General features: G+C 43.5%; 1 protein-coding gene across 3 annotated transcripts in view; it reads right to left on the minus strand.

Annotated features, from left to right (window-relative positions):
• Positions 1–21,554, minus strand: part of PSME4 (proteasome activator subunit 4) — a 168,003-nt gene that overhangs the window by 4,339 nt on the left and 142,110 nt on the right. For all 3 annotated transcript variants that reach the window (XM_040429740.1, XM_040429738.1, XM_040429739.1), the window contains 10 exons: positions 19,900–20,052; positions 18,061–18,165; positions 12,591–12,682; positions 9,673–9,804; positions 9,169–9,377; positions 8,956–9,041; positions 8,728–8,856; positions 5,989–6,144; positions 708–870; positions 36–169 (listed from right to left, as the gene is read on the minus strand). In XM_040429740.1, the coding sequence (XP_040285674.1) occupies positions 36–169; positions 708–870; positions 5,989–6,144; positions 8,728–8,856; positions 8,956–9,041; positions 9,169–9,377; positions 9,673–9,804; positions 12,591–12,682; positions 18,061–18,165; positions 19,900–20,052 (1,359 nt within the window). The remainder of the gene's footprint in view (positions 1–35; positions 170–707; positions 871–5,988; positions 6,145–8,727; positions 8,857–8,955; positions 9,042–9,168; positions 9,378–9,672; positions 9,805–12,590; positions 12,683–18,060; positions 18,166–19,899; positions 20,053–21,554) is intronic.

The raw sequence follows: 21,554 nt of genomic DNA on the forward strand, positions 1-21,554 counted from the left end.
TTGAGAGCAAACAATGAGTTACAGCTGCAAATTACCTCTATGGGCTGAGGATCATTGAGATGGGCACTGAGATCCATTAGTAGCTGTGGCATCCAAGTAGGGACATCATAGGGACTGGATAAAATGCATGCACTGAGCCCTAGTACTCCAGCGTGGCGTTTAACAAGATCTGTGCAGAAAAGGAACAGAATAAATAGACAATGGGAGACCAATAGGTGGAAGCATACGTAACTACCATCAGTTATTGTTTGACTACATTTTCACAAGTCCATTATATAATGAACTGTATAGCAATATTGGACACAAATGACTCACAATTTCCCCTTCTATGTCCCCTTCACTGAAATGACGGGATGAAGATGTTATTTCACTTGCACGGCAGTCCAGTATAGGTGACCCCTCTCCATATACCCCATCAGGGCATTTTGATATAGAGAAGGTTCTCTAATAGGGGCCACATTGTATTAGCCAGAGCAGAGAGTCACTGTAAAGTACAGTTCTCGTTCTGGAGGACGACCATGGATTTTAATCAGAGGCGTGTAATAAGTCATTGAAATGAGCACCTAGAGAGCAGTTCTCCCACTGATAACATATGATCACCAGAGGTCCACTGCCTTCCCTTTACAGTGTCCCTCCATATCATAAAAATACATTCTTATTCATGAAAACATGGCATCTCCTAAGACATGGCACTAGATGCTACCAACCTCCGGAAGGTATAGTGTCCACCGCTGTACCTAGGTCCCTCTTCCGTTTTTTCGGAAGCCTAGTTTTGCAGAGCTTTTCAAAGTGTTCTTGCATAGCAGCATCCATCCTTAGGAAGTTGCACTGTAAAAGACCACTCAGCGTCGTGGCGGCCATTTCTCTGACCTGAAGACAAAACACACACTCTGCAGTGAAGAATATAATGGAACATACATAAAACAATATATGAATGAAAGAATAGCATGGCTGGTCTACACCATGCAGAGGCTCAACTTTCAGTGGTGTAAATCTTTATCTAACTGCAAGTAACTTATTATTTTTCATGGGACACCTTAGACCAGGGGTGCACAACCTGCGACCCTCTGGTGACAGACATGTATGTCTATGTCTTGTGGCTGCTCATATGCATTTTCATGTATTCTCCCATTAGATGAGAGTCCTGGAGGTGTAACCAGACATTTATGGTTTACACTGTATGTACAATATGCAATAAATACAGTATATCAGTTGGTAATACCCCTTTAACTTTTATTTTCGGCCCTTGGGATTCCTTCAGTCTGACAATGTGGCCCCCAACCAGAAAAGGTTGTGCACCCCTGCCTTAGACCTTCTGATGACAGATATAATATAAAAAATATATATAATTTAAGGAAAAACTGAAATTATGAAAAAATTTACAGTATTTTTCAGCAGTGCGTCTTATAGTCCGAATGTTAATGATTGCTTCCATTATGGAAGCGATCATCAGCATGTGGGAGGTGCGGGAAGCAATGAGGGAAAAGCTGAGCTGGCTCTACTCATCCTACCTGGTGTTCTTCGGGGCCCTGCATGTAGGCACGCAGTAGGAGGTCTGATCTGAAGTCTGATTGGGGGGAGGGGGTCCGATATGAGGTCTAAATGGGTGGTCCGATCTGAGGCTGATGGAGCTGAGGGGTCTGATCTGAGGATGATGGAGGTTAGGGGTCTGATAAAAAATTTATTTTCCTCCTCTAAATCCTGGGTACATCTTATAGCCCATAAAATATAGTAAATTTTTTTCCTTATCAATTTTTATAACAAAATATTTCAAGACAAATGATTTCTAAATTAAAAATATTTTTAATCAAGCAAAATGATAAAAAAAAATGTGTGTATGTTTGTATATTTTACACACAGCTATACTATTGCTAAAACTAATATTTTTAGGAATGTAAAGGGGAAGGGATGTGTGTGCGCATGTAGTCTGCTATACTATTGCTAAAACTATAGCTTTAACTCATTTTTTTATTTATTTTTTTACTTACAGTATTTTTTTATGGAAAAAAAAAAAGTGAATTAACCCCTTCCCACCAGTCTAATTCACAGACTGCAGGCTCACAGATAATTTTACATCCAGAAGAGCACCCTCCTGCCGGCTTTTACACTGTGATGGATTGTTGTAACACCCTGCTACAATGATGCCACGCTGAAAAACTTCTGCTGGTCTCAGGGATGCTGTGACCACAGCTGTTCAATGACAGCACGGTCACAGCGATCTGTGGTGCCACGGGGCGCTGGCAGATCGCAATGTAATGCTTTTATATGTCGGGTTACAGTTAAGAGCCTACTGCCACGACGTATAAAGTAGTCCAAGCTACATTATGGGACTCATAGACCAGTTATAAGCATTTTGCCTGTAACGCGGCTACGCGTAATGTAGCTTGGACTATGGAGAGCCTAGGTGCAGCTTTGCTGCCGTGAAGAGGTTAAGTGCATTGTAGATTAATCATCGTTAATAAAAGAGGCCACAATTACTAATAAGTACATATTGTTACATGGTAAAATGTAAACACAGAGCTTCATCTGCTTAGTGAAGAAAGCAAGGACCGGCACTCTGCATGTAATCTGCCATATTATTGCAAATTATCTCCTTGAACATAATGTTCTAGAGTCGCACAAATCAGTAAGTGTGACGGCAAGTGCTGATCTAATTAAATAGACCAACTTGACAATGAGCTCATTTGCACGTCCATCGTACATTATTAAAATGTGATCAAATTGATTAAGAATTGTCAAACGTACGAAGTGAAAAAGTATGTTCAAAATTCTGCCGGCAATTTGCAGGCCCCACTCTGGGACCGCGTTAATAAATGAAACATGAAGTGTAGCGGGAACGGCAGAATAAGTGGAGGCTCGGCTGTAAAATGAACACACTCACTGGGGAGCCCGACATTTGTCTCTCGCTGTTCCCTGCATGGAGTTCCAGTTTTTGTACATTCAAATTATTCTCAGACAAACCAGAAATGGGTCAGAAGGTACGCTGACTATGTCCACTCCTACTCACATGAAATATTCACTGCTTTGTTTTGCCGTACTGTATACATAGTACGCAGATCAGTCGTAACATTAAAACCACTAGGTGAATAACACTGATTATCTTGTAACAATGGTATAGGAGAACAGTCAGTTCTTGCTGGTGACGAGTTGGAAGGAGGAAAAATGGGCAACCAAAAAGATATGGGTAACCTTGAGATGGACCAAATCATGCTGGCTAGACAACTAGATCTGAGCTGCTCCAACACAGCAGGTCTTGTGGGGTGCTCCCAGGATACAGCGGTTAGTACCTACCAGAAATGGTCCAAGCAAAGAAGACCCATGAACCAGTGACAGGGCTATGGGCTCCCAAGTCTCATTGATGGTTATGGGGGTAAAGGCTAATCTATCTGGTCCATTCTCACACAAAAACTACTGTAGCACAAACAGAAAGAGTGATTCCTTGCTATGACAGAAGTCAGATCACACAGTCCACTGCAGCTTGCTGTGTACAGGGCTGTGTAGTCGCAGACTGGTCAGAGTGCCCATACAGACCCTTGTCCACTGCTGATACAATGAACACAGGAACCTCAGAACTAGACCATGAAGCAGAGGGAGAAAGTGTCCTAGTCGAATAAATCACATTTTGTTTTATATCATGTGGAAGGCCGAGGGTGTACGTTTCGCTTCTCTGGGGGAGAGATAACACCAGGATGCACTATGGGCAGGAGACAAGTTGGCAGTGGCAGGGAGATAATCTGGGCAATGTTCAGCATTCATGTGGATGTAACTTTGACATGTGCCACCTTCCTAAACATTTTTGCAGACCCAGTACACCTTCACGACAACAATGGTTTGATGACTTGGCCTCCAAATTCCCCAGATCTCCAATTGCAAGTGACAGCATATTGCTACAATTGTGTGGTTCCAACTACAGAAACTCCCACCAATCATGAGAACAAGGTCCCTTCCACATTTTATCTGCACAGTAGGAGTGGGCGATATAAATTCGGGCAACGATATAGATTTTGTCTATATCGCCATAGATGACCACGGAGCGGTAGTGAATTGAAGCAGCTCACCGCTCTGTGGCCTCCCGACTCTGCACTGGCCAGGGCCTCGCATTCACACATTGTCAGCGCGCTGGCTGACGCTGTGTGTGATGTCAGGTCCCTCCCAGTGCATGCTGGGAAGAAGACACGGTCCGTCTCCTGCGGACTCCATCAGCCAGCCGCGCACCCTACAGGAAAGGTAAGTATATTAGCAGGGGCCTGAATCTACTGGGGGGTGGTGGGCGCGATGGATGGCTATGGCATGGGGCTGATGGCACTGGCTGGGGGACATGGATGATTGCAAATAGCAATGGCAGCATGGGGCTGATGGCGCTGGCTGGGGGAGATGGATGATGGCAAATGGCAATGGCATGGGGCTGATGGCGCTGGCTTGGGGACATGGATGATATGGTAATGGCATGGGGCTGATGGCGCTGGCTTGGGGACATGGATGATATGGTAATGGCATGGGGCTGATGGCACTGGCTTGGGGACATGGATGATGGCAAATGGCAATGGCATAGGGCTGATAAATAAAAATATTGTTTTCATAAAGCAATAATATATAATATAGAAAATAATATATCGTTATATCGCACATGCTTAAAATTATTTCGCAATATAGATTTTAGGCCATATCGCCCAGCCCTACTGCACAGTGCCACTTCCAACCAGGCACTGTGCAAAGAAATCTTTTTCAGCATCTGCATTCAAGTGGATATTTCTCCGTTGCAGTCCCGTCACAGACCTTGAATAGAAAAAGCTGTGCAGAGCAATCTCAAGCAGCTCAACCTTTTCAATTGTGGTCTTTATATTCTGAAAAGATTCAGCAAATTCAGAATTTATACACTTAAATCCCTTCTCTTTTTGAGTTCAGTTGTACAAAGGGATTGCCTTATCAGTGACTGACCGCATTCTCTGTGTAAAAGGCCCGTTTACACGGGGAGACAATCCTAGGAATGCCCCTTCCTGATAATTTCCCATGTAAAGGAGTCGCTGATCACCTGATGAATGAGCAAAAGTGAAAGCATTGGTGATACAAAGATCGAAATCATCCTTGCTGGGCAGCAGATCGTGCTGTGCAAAGAGATCTGCTGCTCAGAAACAGGGATACTCTACGGGGACAAGCTATCGCAGGAGAAATTACTAGTCCCCATACAGAGGAGAGGATTGCTGCATGTTCTCGAAAACTGCCTGCTGTGTCGGCCTGTGTAAAAGAGCCTTTAGTGTGTATACAGAGATAGCTGTCATTCACTGATAAGATGGCCCCGTGTACAACTAATCTCAGAAAGAGCAGAGACCTAAATGTATAAATTACAAGTTCCGCTGAATTATTTTCCCACAAAACTACATGAAAGGGGTTGTCTCACTTCAGCAAATGTCATGCGTCATGTAGAGAAAGTTAATACAAGCCACTTTCTAATGTATTGTTATTATCCATTTTGCTTCCTTTGCTGTCTGGATTCATTTTTCCATTGCATTATACACTGCTCATTTCTATGGTTATGACCACCCTGCAATCCATCAGCAACAGTTGTGATTGCACACTGTAGGTTAAAGCACCGGTCTATGCTCACTCCTGTGGTCTCAGCCACCAGAGAGGCCAGCACTTTTTCCTACAGTGTGCAAGCACGGCCACCACTGCAGGGTGGTTGTAACCAAGGAAACTAGAAGTGTATAATGCAATGGAAAAATGAATCCAGCCAGCAAAGGAAGCAAAATAGACAATAACAATACATAAGTGGCTTGTAATAACTTTCTATACGTGATACATTCTACTTGCTGAAGTGAGACAACCCCTTTAATCTGTTCAGTCTATAACATGCTGCCAGCAGATTGCACCGCATTTCATGGCAACAGGTTCTCTTTCAGATTTTAGAATCCCATTCATTCAGTTCCTTCTCATGAACAGACCTTTTTAGAGCAACAACAACTTTGAGTAGTTATGCCATTAAATTACCTCCAGTTGCTCATCTGCCATCAGCTGTAGAACCAGCCACTTGATGCCTTGAACAGTTTCTTCATTATTAAGCAATATAAAGAGATTGTAGAAGACCATCGTCTGAGTATAGGTCAAGACTGTGTACCTTGCATGCCAGGAGCTACTTCTTGCGGTCTACAGATTCAAACAGCAGAAAAGCTCAGTAAGAAAGACAGCTTCAGACGCACTTTTTTCACATTTATCGAAGCAACATTTTAGCAAAGGTTTTGAGAAATGCACATGGTCTGTCACCATATACTATGTAAACTGCAAGATTGTGCTCCCTCTATAAACACAGGTATGCAAGGGACAAAATAAAAAGAGGGTCATGTACTGTAGCAAAGCCACTGGTGCAATATGGCCGCTGAGGCTACAACTTTACTATTATCAAAGGTCGTGTTAATAATAAAGGGCAGCATAAAAATAAACATCCTTTTTGGTAATGCACTGCATTACATGCCATGGACACCTTTGTACTGACTTTTACATGCCATGGACACCTTTGTACTGACTTTCCATTTCCAATTTGAATCCTACATGAAAAATGAAACTACTTTCTAAATAGTTTTCCTTAAAAAACACTATTGAGATCCCCTCCATTATCTGTATGGCGGCAATCCAAATATCTACACACCATACAGAGTAATGGTCAGGGCCCTGGACTTTCTTCCACATCCCCCATACTCCATCATGGAGTTAAATAAGGTGAGGTAGAATGCATTCAGTGCAGATGAAGAAAAAGGATCAATATGCAGCAAAAAGATCACTTTGTAGATTTTTCGTCGGTGAACCATGTGTGGGATAATTTCATGTTTCTGTACCCCTCCTTTACCATATAACTGGGGGTCTCTAAGGCTACTTTCACACCTGTGTTCGGGTGTCCGCTTGTGAGCTCCGTTTTAAGGGGCTCACAAGGGGCCCCGAATGCATCCGTACTGCCCTAATGCATTCTGAGTGGATGCGGATCCACTCAGAATGCATCAGTCTGGCAGCGTTCAGCCTCCGCTCCGCTCAGCTCCGCTTGCAGCGTTCGGGTGTCTGCCTGGCCGTGCGGAGGCAAGCGGATCCGTACAGACTTACAATGTAAGTCAATGGGGACGGATCCGTTTGAAGATGACACTATATGGCTCAATTTTCAAACGGATCCGTCCCCCATTGACTTTCAATGTAAAGTCTGGACGGATCCGTTCAGGCTACTTTCACACGTAGAATTTTTTTTAAACTATAATGCAGACGGATCCGTTCTGAACGGATCCAAACGTCTGCATTATAGGAGCGGATCCGTCTGTGCAGACATCAGACGGACCCGCTCTGAACGCAAGTGTGAAAGTAGCCTAAGGAGTGAAAGTATAGCACTTTTCGAACCACCTGTGCAGATACCATACAGTAACACGTGGATGGAAAATGTCACCTTTTGTTAAAAGGGTTTTTTCCCCTTTTTAGAGCTCTTCTGCACACCCCTACAGCATAGCTGGACCCATGATGGAAATCATACTTCGGGTGGGTTCACATTGCGTTTTTCCCATCCGTCTAACGTATACAAAAAAAACGTATATGTTAAACGTATGCCTCATACTGATGCCATACAGTGGCATCCGTTCACAAGAGAGTTCCATTTAAAATTTTACCATTGCATACATTTTTTTTACCGGACTGTGCAGAATACAAGAACGTGGTGTTCTGCGCTTTTGGATCCTTTTTTTTTTCCAAACGTATATGTCAATTGGAGGCATAAAAAGTGATGCAAACCCACCTAATACCTGCCATTGGGTACCGGCTTCATCGCTGCCCCACCGGCTTAGCAGGTCCCAGGTCGTCCCATGTCAACATCTGGTTTGACACAGGTCACGTCACTGCTGCAGCGGTCAGGTGTCACCCATGTGGCACGTCACATATGCCGCACAGGTGACACACCACTGCTGTGACCAGTCATTGGCTGCAGTGGTCACGTGACCTGTGTGAAACTGGAGGCTGACAAAGGGAGACCCAGGACCTGCTGATCCAGCGGGGCAGTGATGGAGCCGGAAACCCAGCATATGTATAATTACCAGCATATGTATAATTACCACTGCAGGTCTGGTCATACTGTGGGGTCTGTAGAAAAGCTCTAAAAAGGTGAACAACCCCTTTAAGATCCATTAGCCTGGGGCTAAACTACAAGACAACCCTGGCAGCCCCGATTACCTGTGTGCAGGAGTCTCTTCAACACACAAGGCATCGCAATGGGGCAGACAATGGTGGGGTTCTGAGCTCAACAACATACTTGGCATCTGTCCAAATTTTGGTAGTATAATTCCCCCAAGACAATGGGTGGGGCTTGCATAAATTTGGCGTTAAAGAGCATTCCTTTTTCTTTTTAAAATTATTTTTATAGATTTTAAAACAAAAAACATTAACATATACTAATGACCGGATCCCATACAATGAGATAATGAAAGGAAGCAGGATGTATACAATGCACACACCAGCATAGGAACACAGTCTGAAAGTTAAAAAGAGCATTCCTAATGACATTTCTTATTTGTTTAAATGCTTGCAAGAATGTATGAAACAAGAAAATATTTGTGATGTCAGTTACCTGATGATTTTTTCATATTTCCTATGAATATAATTATGTTTAGGGAAAAAAAAGGGGGAAAATAGCCAGAAGCATTGATCATGGACCATCCACTGGAGGACAGGACAAGCTGCCAGTTAAAGTACAGGTTAGATACTCACTTGTTTTAATACATCAAGTGCTAGCGGCACCTGCTCAGGGTAGAGTAACCCTTGAGACATCAGGGATAAGCACATTTTTGCATCTCTTTTCAGCTCATCATAGTTGGTGTCATTTTCTACAGGTGCAATCTAGTGGGGCAGACATATAGAAAAAAGGTTAGAAATGACAAAAATAAATATACAGCACGAGCTTTGGCACTTCTGCTGCCAGTACAGAGGCCAACTTGCCTTGAACAGGAGGGGTAGAAGTTGCAGCTGCTGTGGCACCGCAGTACAGAAGGATCTTCCTGCACTTGCCATAATCCATTTCAATACTGAAAAAATAATATACACATGAAAGCCATTAAATGACAGCTGCTTTCAATATCTAGTCATAACGCTGCAGTCTGTAGAGCATCAACGTCTTTGGCCATTTTTTCACAAACATCTTCAACCACTTACTGGTTTTCATCAATTTAATGGCCTGGGTTCTCTCATCTTGCTCCCCGACTCCATTTTCTTCCATCACGTGGTTTTGTATCTCCTCATCTGCCTCCACAAGGAACTTTAACTTCTCAAGAACACGTGCAGTGAATTCAGAAATACGAGGAGATTTGGTGGGTGCAGTGTTTGGCAAAGTGACATCAATCATGAATATGTAAGTGAGCACACTGCAAGAAAAGCACTTGTGGTTAGGTAGCGTAATGGACCGACGCCACACTCAGGATCTACGATAAACAAAAGCCATCGCATGCAGGTTTTTTTTTTTTGGTCAAGCTGAATCCCAGTATATTTGCCGGGTGGCAGCCAGATCTCCTGCAGTCAATAGTGCCGGCAGACATACTAGCAAGGGGACTTCACAAAAATGTTCCCAGCTGAAGACTATGAGCAAAAATGGTGAGAATCTGCATGAGGATACCCCTTTAAACGGAAATACACAAATCCCTACAAAGAAGAGTCATTTACCTTCCAATCCGCTCTCTGACATTTTTGTAGACTTGGGTTAACTTAGGTTCCAGATAGGTCAGCAATCTGTGAAGTAACTCTGGAACTCGCCACTCCTGTTGTGCAAGACCTCCCTGAAGGACATATAATCGGCTGTGGAAACAGATAAATTGTGGTTATTAATATTCATTAATTTTAGAGTTCTCCATATAAACGTAGCAGGTGCTGGAGTTTCATAAGGCGCCCTTACAGTCCATATAATACAGAGTGGAGTAAGGATAAAAAAAACTGGTGGAACGATGAGCTACTAAAACCAGTTAATAAAAACTGTATAAAACAATATAAAGTATAAGATAGTCTGTGCCATGTGTGTTGGCGGCGATCCACCATTTTCAAGCATCCTCGAGTGGATTAAATACTATTGAAGGGATTCTGTCACCAGATTTAACCCTATTAAGCTAGCTGACATTAGCGATGTGCTAATGTCAGCTAAACCTACAGATGTAGTAGAGTTAACACGTGCTTTATGAGACGTGTTATCTAAACTAAATGCGTTAAGCAAACACCTTCAATTGCTTTTCAATGGCTTTTATTTCAAGATAACGCAATGAGTTAAGAAATTTGAGTGTTTAACCCTGCTACATCTGTAACTAGCCTATTCCTACTTTTATCTATGCCCCCTTACGCCAGAAATCAAACTTTTATAATATGCTAATTAGCCTCTAGGAGCAGGGGGGGGGGGGCGTTGTTCCTGTTCCTAGAGGCTCCGTTCTCCCACCTTTGTCGCCTCCCTCCAAGTCCTGATTGACAGGGCCAGGCAGCGCTCGCATCTGTCTACCAGCCCTGTGCTCTGGTGAAATCTCACGCTGTTCAGTATTCGGCACGTGCGCGGTGAGGGAAAGACGCTCGCAGGCTGCCAGCCTCCTTACCGCGCCTGCGCCGAATGCTAAACAGCGTGAGATTTCACCAGAGCACAGGGCTGGCAGACGGATGAGAGCGTTGCCTGGCCCTGTCAATCAGGACTTGGAGGGAGGCGACAAAGGTGGGAGAACGGAGCCTCTAGGAACAGGAACAACGCCCCCCTGCTCCTAGAGCCTTATTAGCATATTATAAAAGTTAGATTTCTGGTGTAACGGGGGCATAGATAAAAGTAGGAATAGGCTAGTTAGGTTTAGCTGACATTAGAACATCGCTAATGTCAGCTAGCTTAATGGGGTTAAATCTGGTGACAGAATCTCTTTAAGGGTGGGTTTTGCACTTGCATTATAGCATTCCGTAATAGGTTCCGTTTATAACAGAAAGCCCAGACGGAATGCAAAACGGAAGCCTTTAAGAGGCATTCCGTTTTGATTCGTCACAAAAGTAGTCTATAGGCAAGCATAATGTATCCGTCTGGTTTCCGTTATGCAGAACCGAAAAAAAGTTCTGTCGACAGAATCCGTTATGCTGTCCATAGACTTCTATTAGGATGGAGCAAAACGGAATACCTCTTAAAGGCTTCCGTTTTTCACTCCATCTGGGCATTCTCTTGTAAACAGAACCTATAATGGAATGCTGTAACGCAAGTGCGAACCCACTCTAACCTAGAAGTGTAACTGTTATTCTTAAAATAAATGCATACACATTAAAAGATTCAGAATTTAACAATTCAGAATTTAACAATAGTAATAACTGTAAAGGTCTTGAGGAACAGTCCTTGGACTCTGAACAGTGAACAATACCAATTGGAGATTGGAGTTTTATACCCCATTGTTCACCTAATACTATTGATTTCCTCAATCTGACCCTTTTTAAATCAAAAGAAAAATACTATTGCTACTAAAACACATTTTAAAGTTAAAAAGTTATCTCCACTTTCATAGTAGTCCTTACATAAAGGGTTTCTGTCACCCCAATTTTCGCTATTAAACAGGCTGACATTATAGATGTGAAAATGTCACCTGAACTTAACTCTGCATTTCTTTTATTTAAGTATGCCCCTGTTTTCATGTAATTTTAACTATTATTTTTGCACTACATGATCATTGATAATTTATTTCTATTTTTCCTCATCACAGTTTTCTCGTAATTGCCATGTTAGCAATTGCTCATATTTTTTTATTTTTTTTATTTTGCTTCTGTTTAGGATCTACTATATTGGTTTATTTGAAAACTTGAAAATTTTCACTCTTTTTGTGTTGGTTATTTATTCTGTTGGTACCCTAGCACCAATTTCTATTCCAATTAGTCTTTGACTAAATTGAATAAGGGGTTTCCTAGCAACCTCTATGGGTTTATTTTCTATTTCCACGGCCATTGAGCCTCTATTTCCTATTAATAATATTTAGTTTACCGGTTAATAACTTAAAAGGGTTGTGCAGGGGTTTTATATTGATGGCTTATCCTCAGGATAGGTCATCAATATCTAATCGGCAGGGGTCTGACACACCCGCTGATCAGCTTTTTGAAGAGGAGGCGGTTCTCCATGCTAGCGCTGCTTCCTCTTCATTACACTGCGCGTTGTTTCCCCTGTAGCGGCGGCGTGGTGTTATTACAAGTACTCGCTCATTGTAATGACACTCGCTTCCAAGACGACTGGAAGTGTTTTGAAGAGGAAGCAGCACTCGCATGGAGCACCGTCGCCTCCTCCTTAAACAGATGATCGGCTGGGGTGCAGGAGGTCCTGAGGAAAGGTCATCAATATAAAACCCCTGCACAACCTTTAAACCTTTTTACACATTTTTTTATGTCTTAATATTGTTACATTTTGAATATTTTCATGCTTATATATGCATGAAATACAGCATGGTGCCAATTTATCTATGGCAGTTTGGTGTATCCAACAAGCCCATCTGCTAGATGAAAGTATGTGCAAATAAGAATGTGCCATATATTATATATTCATGTAAATGTGTGATGTACAGATATGGGCCTTTTGGATTGCTTTGCTGTGTACATACCAAGCATCGACAAAGGACCCTCCTTCTCCACTCACTGGAGACTCCAGCAACAGCTCAAACAACCAGTGAAGTTTCCGAGGATCTCTGCTCTCCTAAAAAACAAACAAAAAAAAACCAATGTGTAAGTAAAATATTATAGGTGGAGAGTTGGAGTTTAGAGCAAATAAACTAATGGGTATCAGCTTTAAAGAGTCACTGTACTTTTACACAATTTCATTTAATAGAGAATGGTGTAGCTAGCAAATTTATAAATCACTTCATTTAAAAAATGTGCCTGCATGCGCCTGAAAAAAAAAAAAAAAAGCTGTCATGGCCACTAGGGGTCTCACTTCCACCTAATTTGCAGTCCACTGACTGGTGCCAGGCAAGATCTGCCCCTGGTACCAGAGACTCAGAAGAAGGCTCACAGAAAATGGGTGTGTGTCAGAGCTAGCTGAGATCCTCAGCCTGATAAAACAACTGCTTCTACACTGCTTCTGAACATCACACGAGTTTACCGACTTTCTGCAAGTGTGATTTATCCCCTCCTTATCTGTTCAGTGAGCTCCAGAGCTGAAAACAAACATAGTGGGAAGGGAAAGGATGTCATAGCAGTATAGTGCTGACAGAAGGGATACACCCCCTGCTTCTGAGTGAAATGCATCTAGTTGTGCAGCAGAAATAGGGAATAATATGGCTGAAAAATATATTACGGAAGTCCAAACCTACCTGTTCCTTCACAGTTATTATTGTACAATGAAGCACAGCCATTATGCAAACTTTTCGAAAAATCAGGTATGCTTTAAATAACATTTAACCTACTGAAGCAGAAAACCTATGTAAAGTGCTTTCTATCTATTCCTAGTGGTATCCTAGGCCCCATTCATCCATTACATGCCAAAAAAGGAGTCGTTTTGCCGTACATCAGTCTGGAATGTATAGACATTTTTTGGCTGTATAAAATTATATATACCGTATTTTTCGCTTTATAAGACGCACTTTTTCCCCCCCAAAAGTGGGGGGAAAATGGCCGCACAGCGCGGCCAGCGAAGTATCAGTGACAGTGTGGAGGGAGGAGGCGGGGCCCGGTGCAGTGACTCTACTCTAATACACCGGGCCCCGCAACTGTTAAACATTCAATCTAATAGTATATGCTCTGTACGGGCGGCTCTTACTATAGTACCGTAAGTATAGCGCAGAGCGGCATCTCCATCGGTCATGCGCCGCAACTCCTTCCTCATGCGCCCTCTGCTCCAGCTCCCTCTGTCATGCGCCGCCTGCCCCAGCTCCCTCTGTCATGCGCCGCCTGCCTGTTCATTCATAAAGTGAGATAAGCAGGCAGGCGGCGCATGAGGAGGGAGCTGGGGCAGGCGGCGCATGACAGAGGGAGCTGGGGCAGACGGCGCATGACAGAGGAAGCTGCGGCAGGTGGCGCATGACCGATGGAGATGCCGGTCTGCGCTATACTTACGGTACTACAGTAAGAGCCGCCCGTACAGAGCATATACTATCAGATTGAATGTTTAACAGTTGCGGGACCCGGTGTATTAGAGTAGAGTCACTGCACCGGGCCCCGCCTCCTCCCTCCACACTGATGCATCTGATGGGGGATCTGTAGATGACACTTATGGGGATCTGTGGATGACATAAGTGTCATGCACAGATCCCCCCATCAGTGTAATGCACAGATCCCCCCCATCAGTGTCATGCACAGATCCCCCCATCAGTGTCATCCACAGATCCCCCCATCAGTGTCATCCACAGATCCCCCCATCAGTGTCATCCACAGATCCCCCCATCAGTGTCATCCACAGATCCCCCCCATCAGTGTCATCCACAGATCCCCCCCATCAGTGTCATCCACAGATCCCCCCCCATCAGTGTCATCCACAGATCCCCCCCATCAGTGTCATCCACAGATCCCCCCATCAGTGTCATCCACAGATCCCCCCATCAGTGTCATCCACAGATCCCCCCCATCAGTGTCATCCACAGATCCCCCCATCAGTGTCATCCACAGATCCCCCCATCAGTGTCATCCACAGATCCCCCCATCAGTGTCATCCACAGATCCCCCCATCAGTGTCATCCACAGATCCCCCCATCAGTGTCATCCACAGATCCCCCCATCAGTGTCATCCACAGATCCCCCATCAGTGTCATCCACAGATCCCCCATCAGTGTCATCCACAGATCCCCCATAACAGTGCGTCATCCACAGATCCCCATAACAGTGCGTCATCCACAGATTCCCCCATGACAGTGCGTCATCCACAGATTCCCCCATAATAGTGTCATCCACAGATTCCCCCATAACAGTGCGTCATCCACAGATTCCCCCATAACAGTGTCATCCAGAGATCCCCATAACAGTGAGTCATCCACAGACCACCATTAGTTCAAAAGCTACCAAAAGCACACCTTTTGGTTCAAAATATTTTTTTCTTATTTTCCTCCTCAAAAACCTAGGTGCGTCTTATCATCAGGTGCGTCTTATAAAGCGAAAAATACGGTATATATTTTTTTTATCAGATAAGTTTTATAAAATGTTCAATAAAAACTTATACCCATAACAATATCAACCACCCCCACCAACCCACACAATAGATCTGATGGAGACACAGCAGCATCATAAAAGACAAGAATCGCAAGGGGAATCTGTAACCAGCGACCTCCCTATCAAACTGTTTGCATAGACACATAGCTGTGCTTTACCTGATTAACCAAATGATAGGAAAACATCTGTCACTCAAGGGAAACATCTTTTACATAAAAGCATTAATTTACTGAAAGTCCATTACAAATACATGACAAATAGGTGATTAAGGCCTCATGCACACAACCGTATGTGTTTTGCAGTCCGCAAAAAAAAACAAAAAAACGGATGACGTTCCGTATGGCATCCGTTTTTTTGCGCGGATCCATTGTAATAATGCCTATCCTAGTCCGCAAACTAGAAAAAAATAGGACATGCACTATTTTTTTTGCGGAGCAATGGAACGGACATACTGATGCGGACAGCACACGGTGTGCTGTCCGCGTTTTTTGCGGACCCATTGAAATGAATGGGAGCATCCTATCCGCAAAAAAAAACGGAATGGACACGGAAACAAAATACGGTCGTGTGCATGAGGCCTGAGGCTGGTTTCACACGAGTGTGTCACGCTCTGGACTTGCAGCGCGAGTATCAGACAGCTCCCGTCCTGAACTTCAAGCACTGCCGGGGTCGCATAGCATTATATTGATTTATGATGCTATGTAACCCTAGCAGTTCTGGAATGTATTGGATAACACTGACATAATGCTGTCAGTGTTATCCAATACATTCCACAACTGTAAGGGTTACATAGCATCATACATCAATATAATGCTATGCGACCCCGGCAGTGCTGGAAGTTCAGGAGGGAGCTGTCGGATACTCTCGATGCGAGTCCGGAGCGTGACATTATCTTGTGTGAAACCAGCCTAATGCAGCACACATGGTCAGGGGAGAAAAGAAACTCCCAATTAACCATGTGAGTTCACCTGATTAAAACCTTTTTTTTTTTTTCTTTTTTGGATCCAAGGCTCTATGCGAGAGTTATGGTGCCTTATCTTTTATGCAAATTAGGCCTTTGGTGCAGTGAAGGCGTCCCCACTGCTTTTGTTGCACCCAAGCTGCGCTCCTTTCTGCGGCCAGCCCCTCCCTTGCTCCCGTCAATCAAAGCAGTGAGGGAGGGGCTGGCAACAGAAATAAGTGGAGTGTGCAACAAAAGAAGTGGGGACGCCCTCACTGCACTAACGACCTAATTTGCATATTAACAAAAAGTATGACTCAGGAACAGAGCCTCAGATTAACAAAAGAAAAACTGTGTTCTAATCAGGTGAACTACAGCTATAGCTGGATAGGGAGGTCGCTGGTGGCAGATCCCTTTAACCCATCAGGCTGCAACAGCCTTCCAAGCTTAGTACAGTATACTTTGAAATAAAATATTTCTTTTAGACTACATTATTCTATCCAGGAGGCTACTGGCGACATTTGCCACGATATGTCTATATTGCAACGTTCTGGGAGGTATACGTTGGGAAATTCTTCAGGTGTATAGATACAATGGTAGGCTCTAGCACATTGTGAATACAGCCTTACATACAATCAGCTGCTTAAAGGGGTTGTCTCACTTCAGAAAATGGCATTTATTATGTAGACAAAGTTAATACAAGTCATTTACTAATGTATTGTGACTGCGCATATTGCGTCCCTTGCTGGCTGGATTAATTTTTCCATCACATTATACACTGCTCGTATCCATGGTTTCAACCACCCTGCAATCCATCAGTGGTGGCCGTGCTTGCACACCATAGGCCACCAGAGAGGTCGGCACATTTTCCTACAGTGTGCAAGCACAGCCACTGCTGCTGGAGTACAGGGTGGTCGTAGCCATGGAAATGAGCAGTGTATAATGTGATGGAAAAATTAATTGAGCCAGCAAAGGAGGCAACATGGATAATCACAATACATTAGTAAGTGGCTTGAATGAACTTTCTCTACATAATAAATGCTCTTTGCTGAAGTGATACAACCCCTTTAAGCAAGGAATACCGGAAAAATGGAAGAGAGTATGGCTGCAGGATCACATTAAAGCTTAACCACCTAACTGTCTGAGCTGGTCTTGGGCAGAAGTGGGGGGAGGGGCTGCTTTAGCTGCAGATATCTCCTGATTGGTGCAGGCTGTCAGCAGTTGCAGAGCTGACAGCCTGCAGGAGGAAAGGAAAAATAGTAAAAAAAAAGTATATATCATCATCAGTGTACTGACCCACATAATAAAGTTATGTTATTTTTAATGTTATAACATTATTCCACAAAATAATGTTAAAATTGCTGTTTTTTTTTATCTTTCTGTCTAAAAATAAAATAATAAAAAGTTATTTACTACACTATATATACCCTCAAAATAGTTCCTAAAAAATCCTACAACTAATCCTGCAAAATAATAAAAAAAGAATTTAGAAGAAAAAATGAAAAGGTCATGAATATAAAAAGGGGGAAAATATTATTGGTCCTTTTGGCTAAAATGAATTATGTCACTAAGTGGTTAAAAATGCAATTGTGTCCCCTGAGTTGTGCTCCAACAAGATTTACTGCAGACACATTAAAATTCTACAATAAAAAAAAGTGACATTTTTGGGAGGGTTTTTCAAATTTTAATGTGACTGTTAGGAGGTTAAACAAAAACCCCCACAAAGGAATACTGATGACCCTATTATCCCGAGGTAGTTTTGTAGGTTACTTATCAGATGAAAGTTACTTTATATATTACAACAGGTTCCTTTGGAAAGGTCAAAAATAGCACTAAGCATGTCAACTTAGGGCACTTTTCATGGTGACAAACAAACCAATTATCATTTGTCTTTTAATCTCGTGACTTATTTAGACTGGGCAATTACTGCCAATGATTGTTCGGGCGATAATTGCCCCGCGTAAAAGGCCCTTTATAGACATGACATGACTTACACATGAAGTTGCAACACATGTTCCCCAGTCACTGTAGGTTTCCACTGTGATATTGGCCAAGGCCGTTCTCAGTAGTGGGCACAAAAATTTCCATAGATTTTCAACCTGTAGAAAAAAAAATCCATAAAACAATACTTTTAATATACAATTCACATACATAACATTTAAGGCTACTTTCACACTGGCGGCAGCAGGGTCCAGCAGGCTGTTTCGGCAGGGGAACAGCCTGCTGGATCCGAGTTATCGCTAGCGCAACGCTGCGGTTTTTGTCCAGCCGCCTCTCAACTTGTTTGCCGTTCTGCGGCTGGACCTCCATTAAAGTGAATAGGGCCGGAGCGGACTTCCGGCAGCACGGTGGGCTACAGCTAGCAAAGATCTGGCAGGCTGTTCCCACACCGGACCCTGCTGCCGTCAGTGTGAAAGTAGCCTAAAACCAATCATTCACTGGCATGGCCACACTGACCTTACTTTATTGGATATATACTGTTAACTTCTATGATCTTAGATTTGGCACTATCCTTCCCCCATGGGGCCACATGCATGCTTTTGCTACATGAGCATTAAAGGGTTTTTGTCACCAGATTTAACCCTATTAAGCTAGCTGACATTAGCACATCGCTAATGTCAGCTAAACCTAACTAGCCTATTCCTACTTTTATCTATGCCCCCATTCTTTTATCTATGCCCTATTCCTACTTTTATCTACGCGCCGTTCAGTATTTGGCGCAGGCGTGGTGAGGAAGCTGGCAGCCTGCGAGCGTCTTACCCTCACCGCACCTGCGCCGAATGCTGAACGGCGGGAGATTTCACTTAATAGGGTTAAATCTGGTGACAGAATCCCTTTAAAGGGGTTGTCCGGGCTTTTACTATTGATAACCTAGATCAGCAGTACAAGGAGACGTTGTGCATGTGCCGTCTCCAGTGTCTCTTCCTGTTCACCGCTGCTGATTGGCGGGGATGTCAGGAGTCAGACACCCACTGATCTGATATTGATGACCTATCCTGAGGATAGGTCATTGATCGTAGAAGCACGGAGGACTCCTATAATCTTTCTATATATAAACACCTAATAGTTTGTAGTTGTGACTTAGATAGTCAGCAGTGGAAGTTCTCTCGAATGCATCGCATCCTATGGCCCCAAACACAATGGGGGGGAATGTATCATGACGGGAGTTTTTGAAGATAGGTCTGCTTTCAATACGTGTAGCTAAATGCGGGCAACATTTGGCATATTTAAACATAACACTTTTGTCTTGAAATGCTATGCCACTTTTCCTATGCCATCCTCCTAATGGGGTGATTTAGCAAGTTTTTTTTTTTTTTTTTATCTAAGTCAAAATCGGTGGCTTTTGTACGCCAGAAAACTGGTGTTAAGACTTGATACATTTCCCCCAATCAGTGGATGAATCCATGTGACTGCTTCTTCTCATGTAAGTGCATCTATCTATCTATCCATCCATGGGCAGGGTCCTTTCTCCACCTGTGCCAGGTTGTATTTATTGTACTGCTTTTGTTCTGTGTATCTTCGCCTCCTTTCATATGTACAGTGTCGTGGAATAAATGGCACTATAATAAATACTACTACATCATACCCGCTTCCTATCAGTTAGACTACTACATCATTGTCAGATTAACCACATCTACATTCAGCGTTAGGAAATATATCCCTGGCAACAGCTTCAGAACCTGTGCCAATCAACTGATCACTGTGCCAGACTCCTTTTTGAAGGGGTTTTCATGAACGTAATTAGGATCCGTACCGTAGCATTCAGAATAACATATTGATGCGTTTCAATAGGGCCTTTCATATCACCTGAATGTGAACTGGACAAACCTTACCTTTTCAAATGTCCAATGCTTCGATCCTCTGATTAATCCGGCAACAATTTCGGCCACACATTTTTGCGTGCTTTCGTGCGAGTCCTGCACCAAACGCTCCAGGTGGGGAGTAAAGATTGGCAAGAAAGCGTCATCAAAGTTTCTGAAAAGACCCTTAAGAAAAGGAAAAAAGGTTTCAGTATAAACACACGCACACGAGTACTCATCCGATAGAAGCATCTTAGTCACTTATCTAATGATTTTTGCTGCACATGTAAATTATTTCTTAGCTAATGTACCAAAAATTTTCTTTGCTCATTATTCATTGGCTAAATGGCGACCAATCCTAAATCAAAAACTGTACAGGTCTACTTTGTTACCGGAAGGGCTGTGGCCATCGCTAGAGTAACCGGAAGACACAAATGTTTATGTAGGGCCAGGGGCGGACAGGGAACTTAAAGTGGCCCTGGCAAAAAAAACTAAAAGTGGCCCCATGTTGTAGGTGGGTCCAAATTGACAAAAGGCGGAAAAACAAGCAGGTAGGGTCAGCAATACCACCCCAGCAGAACCATATACCACAATGCAGCACAACATAATGTCCAAAAGCTGTCCCTCTGTGGTGGCCATCAATAGATACTATTTTCTGTTCTCCTCCTCCAGTTGTGTCTGATTAAGATGGAGCCGGGGGCTTAGGAGGTGAGATGTAACCACAACAGTTGAATTCAGGAGGGAGTGTGCGGTTGCTGGCCGGGTACATGAGTACCTAATTCTCATAGCGTTAAAGGGAACCTGTCATCACCTTTATGCTGCCCATACTAACGGCAGAATAAAGTAGAGACAGGTGAGTTGATATCAGAGATCTGTCATTTCAAAGTTAAAAGTAAGTGGTTGCCGAGAACCAACATCACAATCATTGCAGACTGGGCCTGGAAAAGAGTCACGGCCACCTGAGAAGAGTCCTGGTCATTCATGAATTCCTGCTCTCCTGCCCACCTGCTGATGTCTTCTACCTAGTTTACTACCTTTCTGTCTAGGAGAGAACTGCTAATCATCAGCAGATGGGTGAGAGAGCAGGAGATTATGTATAACCAGGACTCTTCTCAGGTAGATATGACTCTTTTCAAGGCCTGGGCTGCAATGATTATGATGCTGGTTCTCAGCAACCACTTACTTTCAGCTCATGAGTGACACACCGCTGACATCAGCATTTCTGTCACTACTTTATACTGCCCACAGTGAGCTCAGCATAAAGTTGATGACAGGTTTCCTTGAGGCTGGGTTCAGACCTGAGCGTATTTGATATGCGCGTTTAATGCGCGTTTTTGTCGCGCGTTTTTTTATGCACGTTTTTTTGCAATAGTAAACGCGCGTTTGACGCGCGTTTGTGTGATTGACTGCAGTGTCCTATGGCCACAAACGCGCGTCAAAACACCCCAAAGAAGCTCAAGAACTTGTTTGAGCGTAGGGCGTTTTTCAGCGCGTTCTAACGCGCTGTAAAACGCTCAAGTGAGAACCAGGGCCATAGGGAAGCATTGGTTTTCATGTGTTGAGCGTTTTACAGCGCGTTTGAACGCGCTGTAAAACGCTCAAGTGTGAAACCAGCCTTAAAGGGATTCTGTCACCTGGATTTTGCCTATAGAGCTGCGGACATGCGCTGCTAGATCGCTGTAGCACGT

This window comes from Bufo bufo, chromosome 4, assembly GCF_905171765.1.
Source record: "Bufo bufo chromosome 4, aBufBuf1.1, whole genome shotgun sequence".
Lineage (NCBI taxonomy): Eukaryota > Metazoa > Chordata > Amphibia > Anura > Bufonidae > Bufo > Bufo bufo.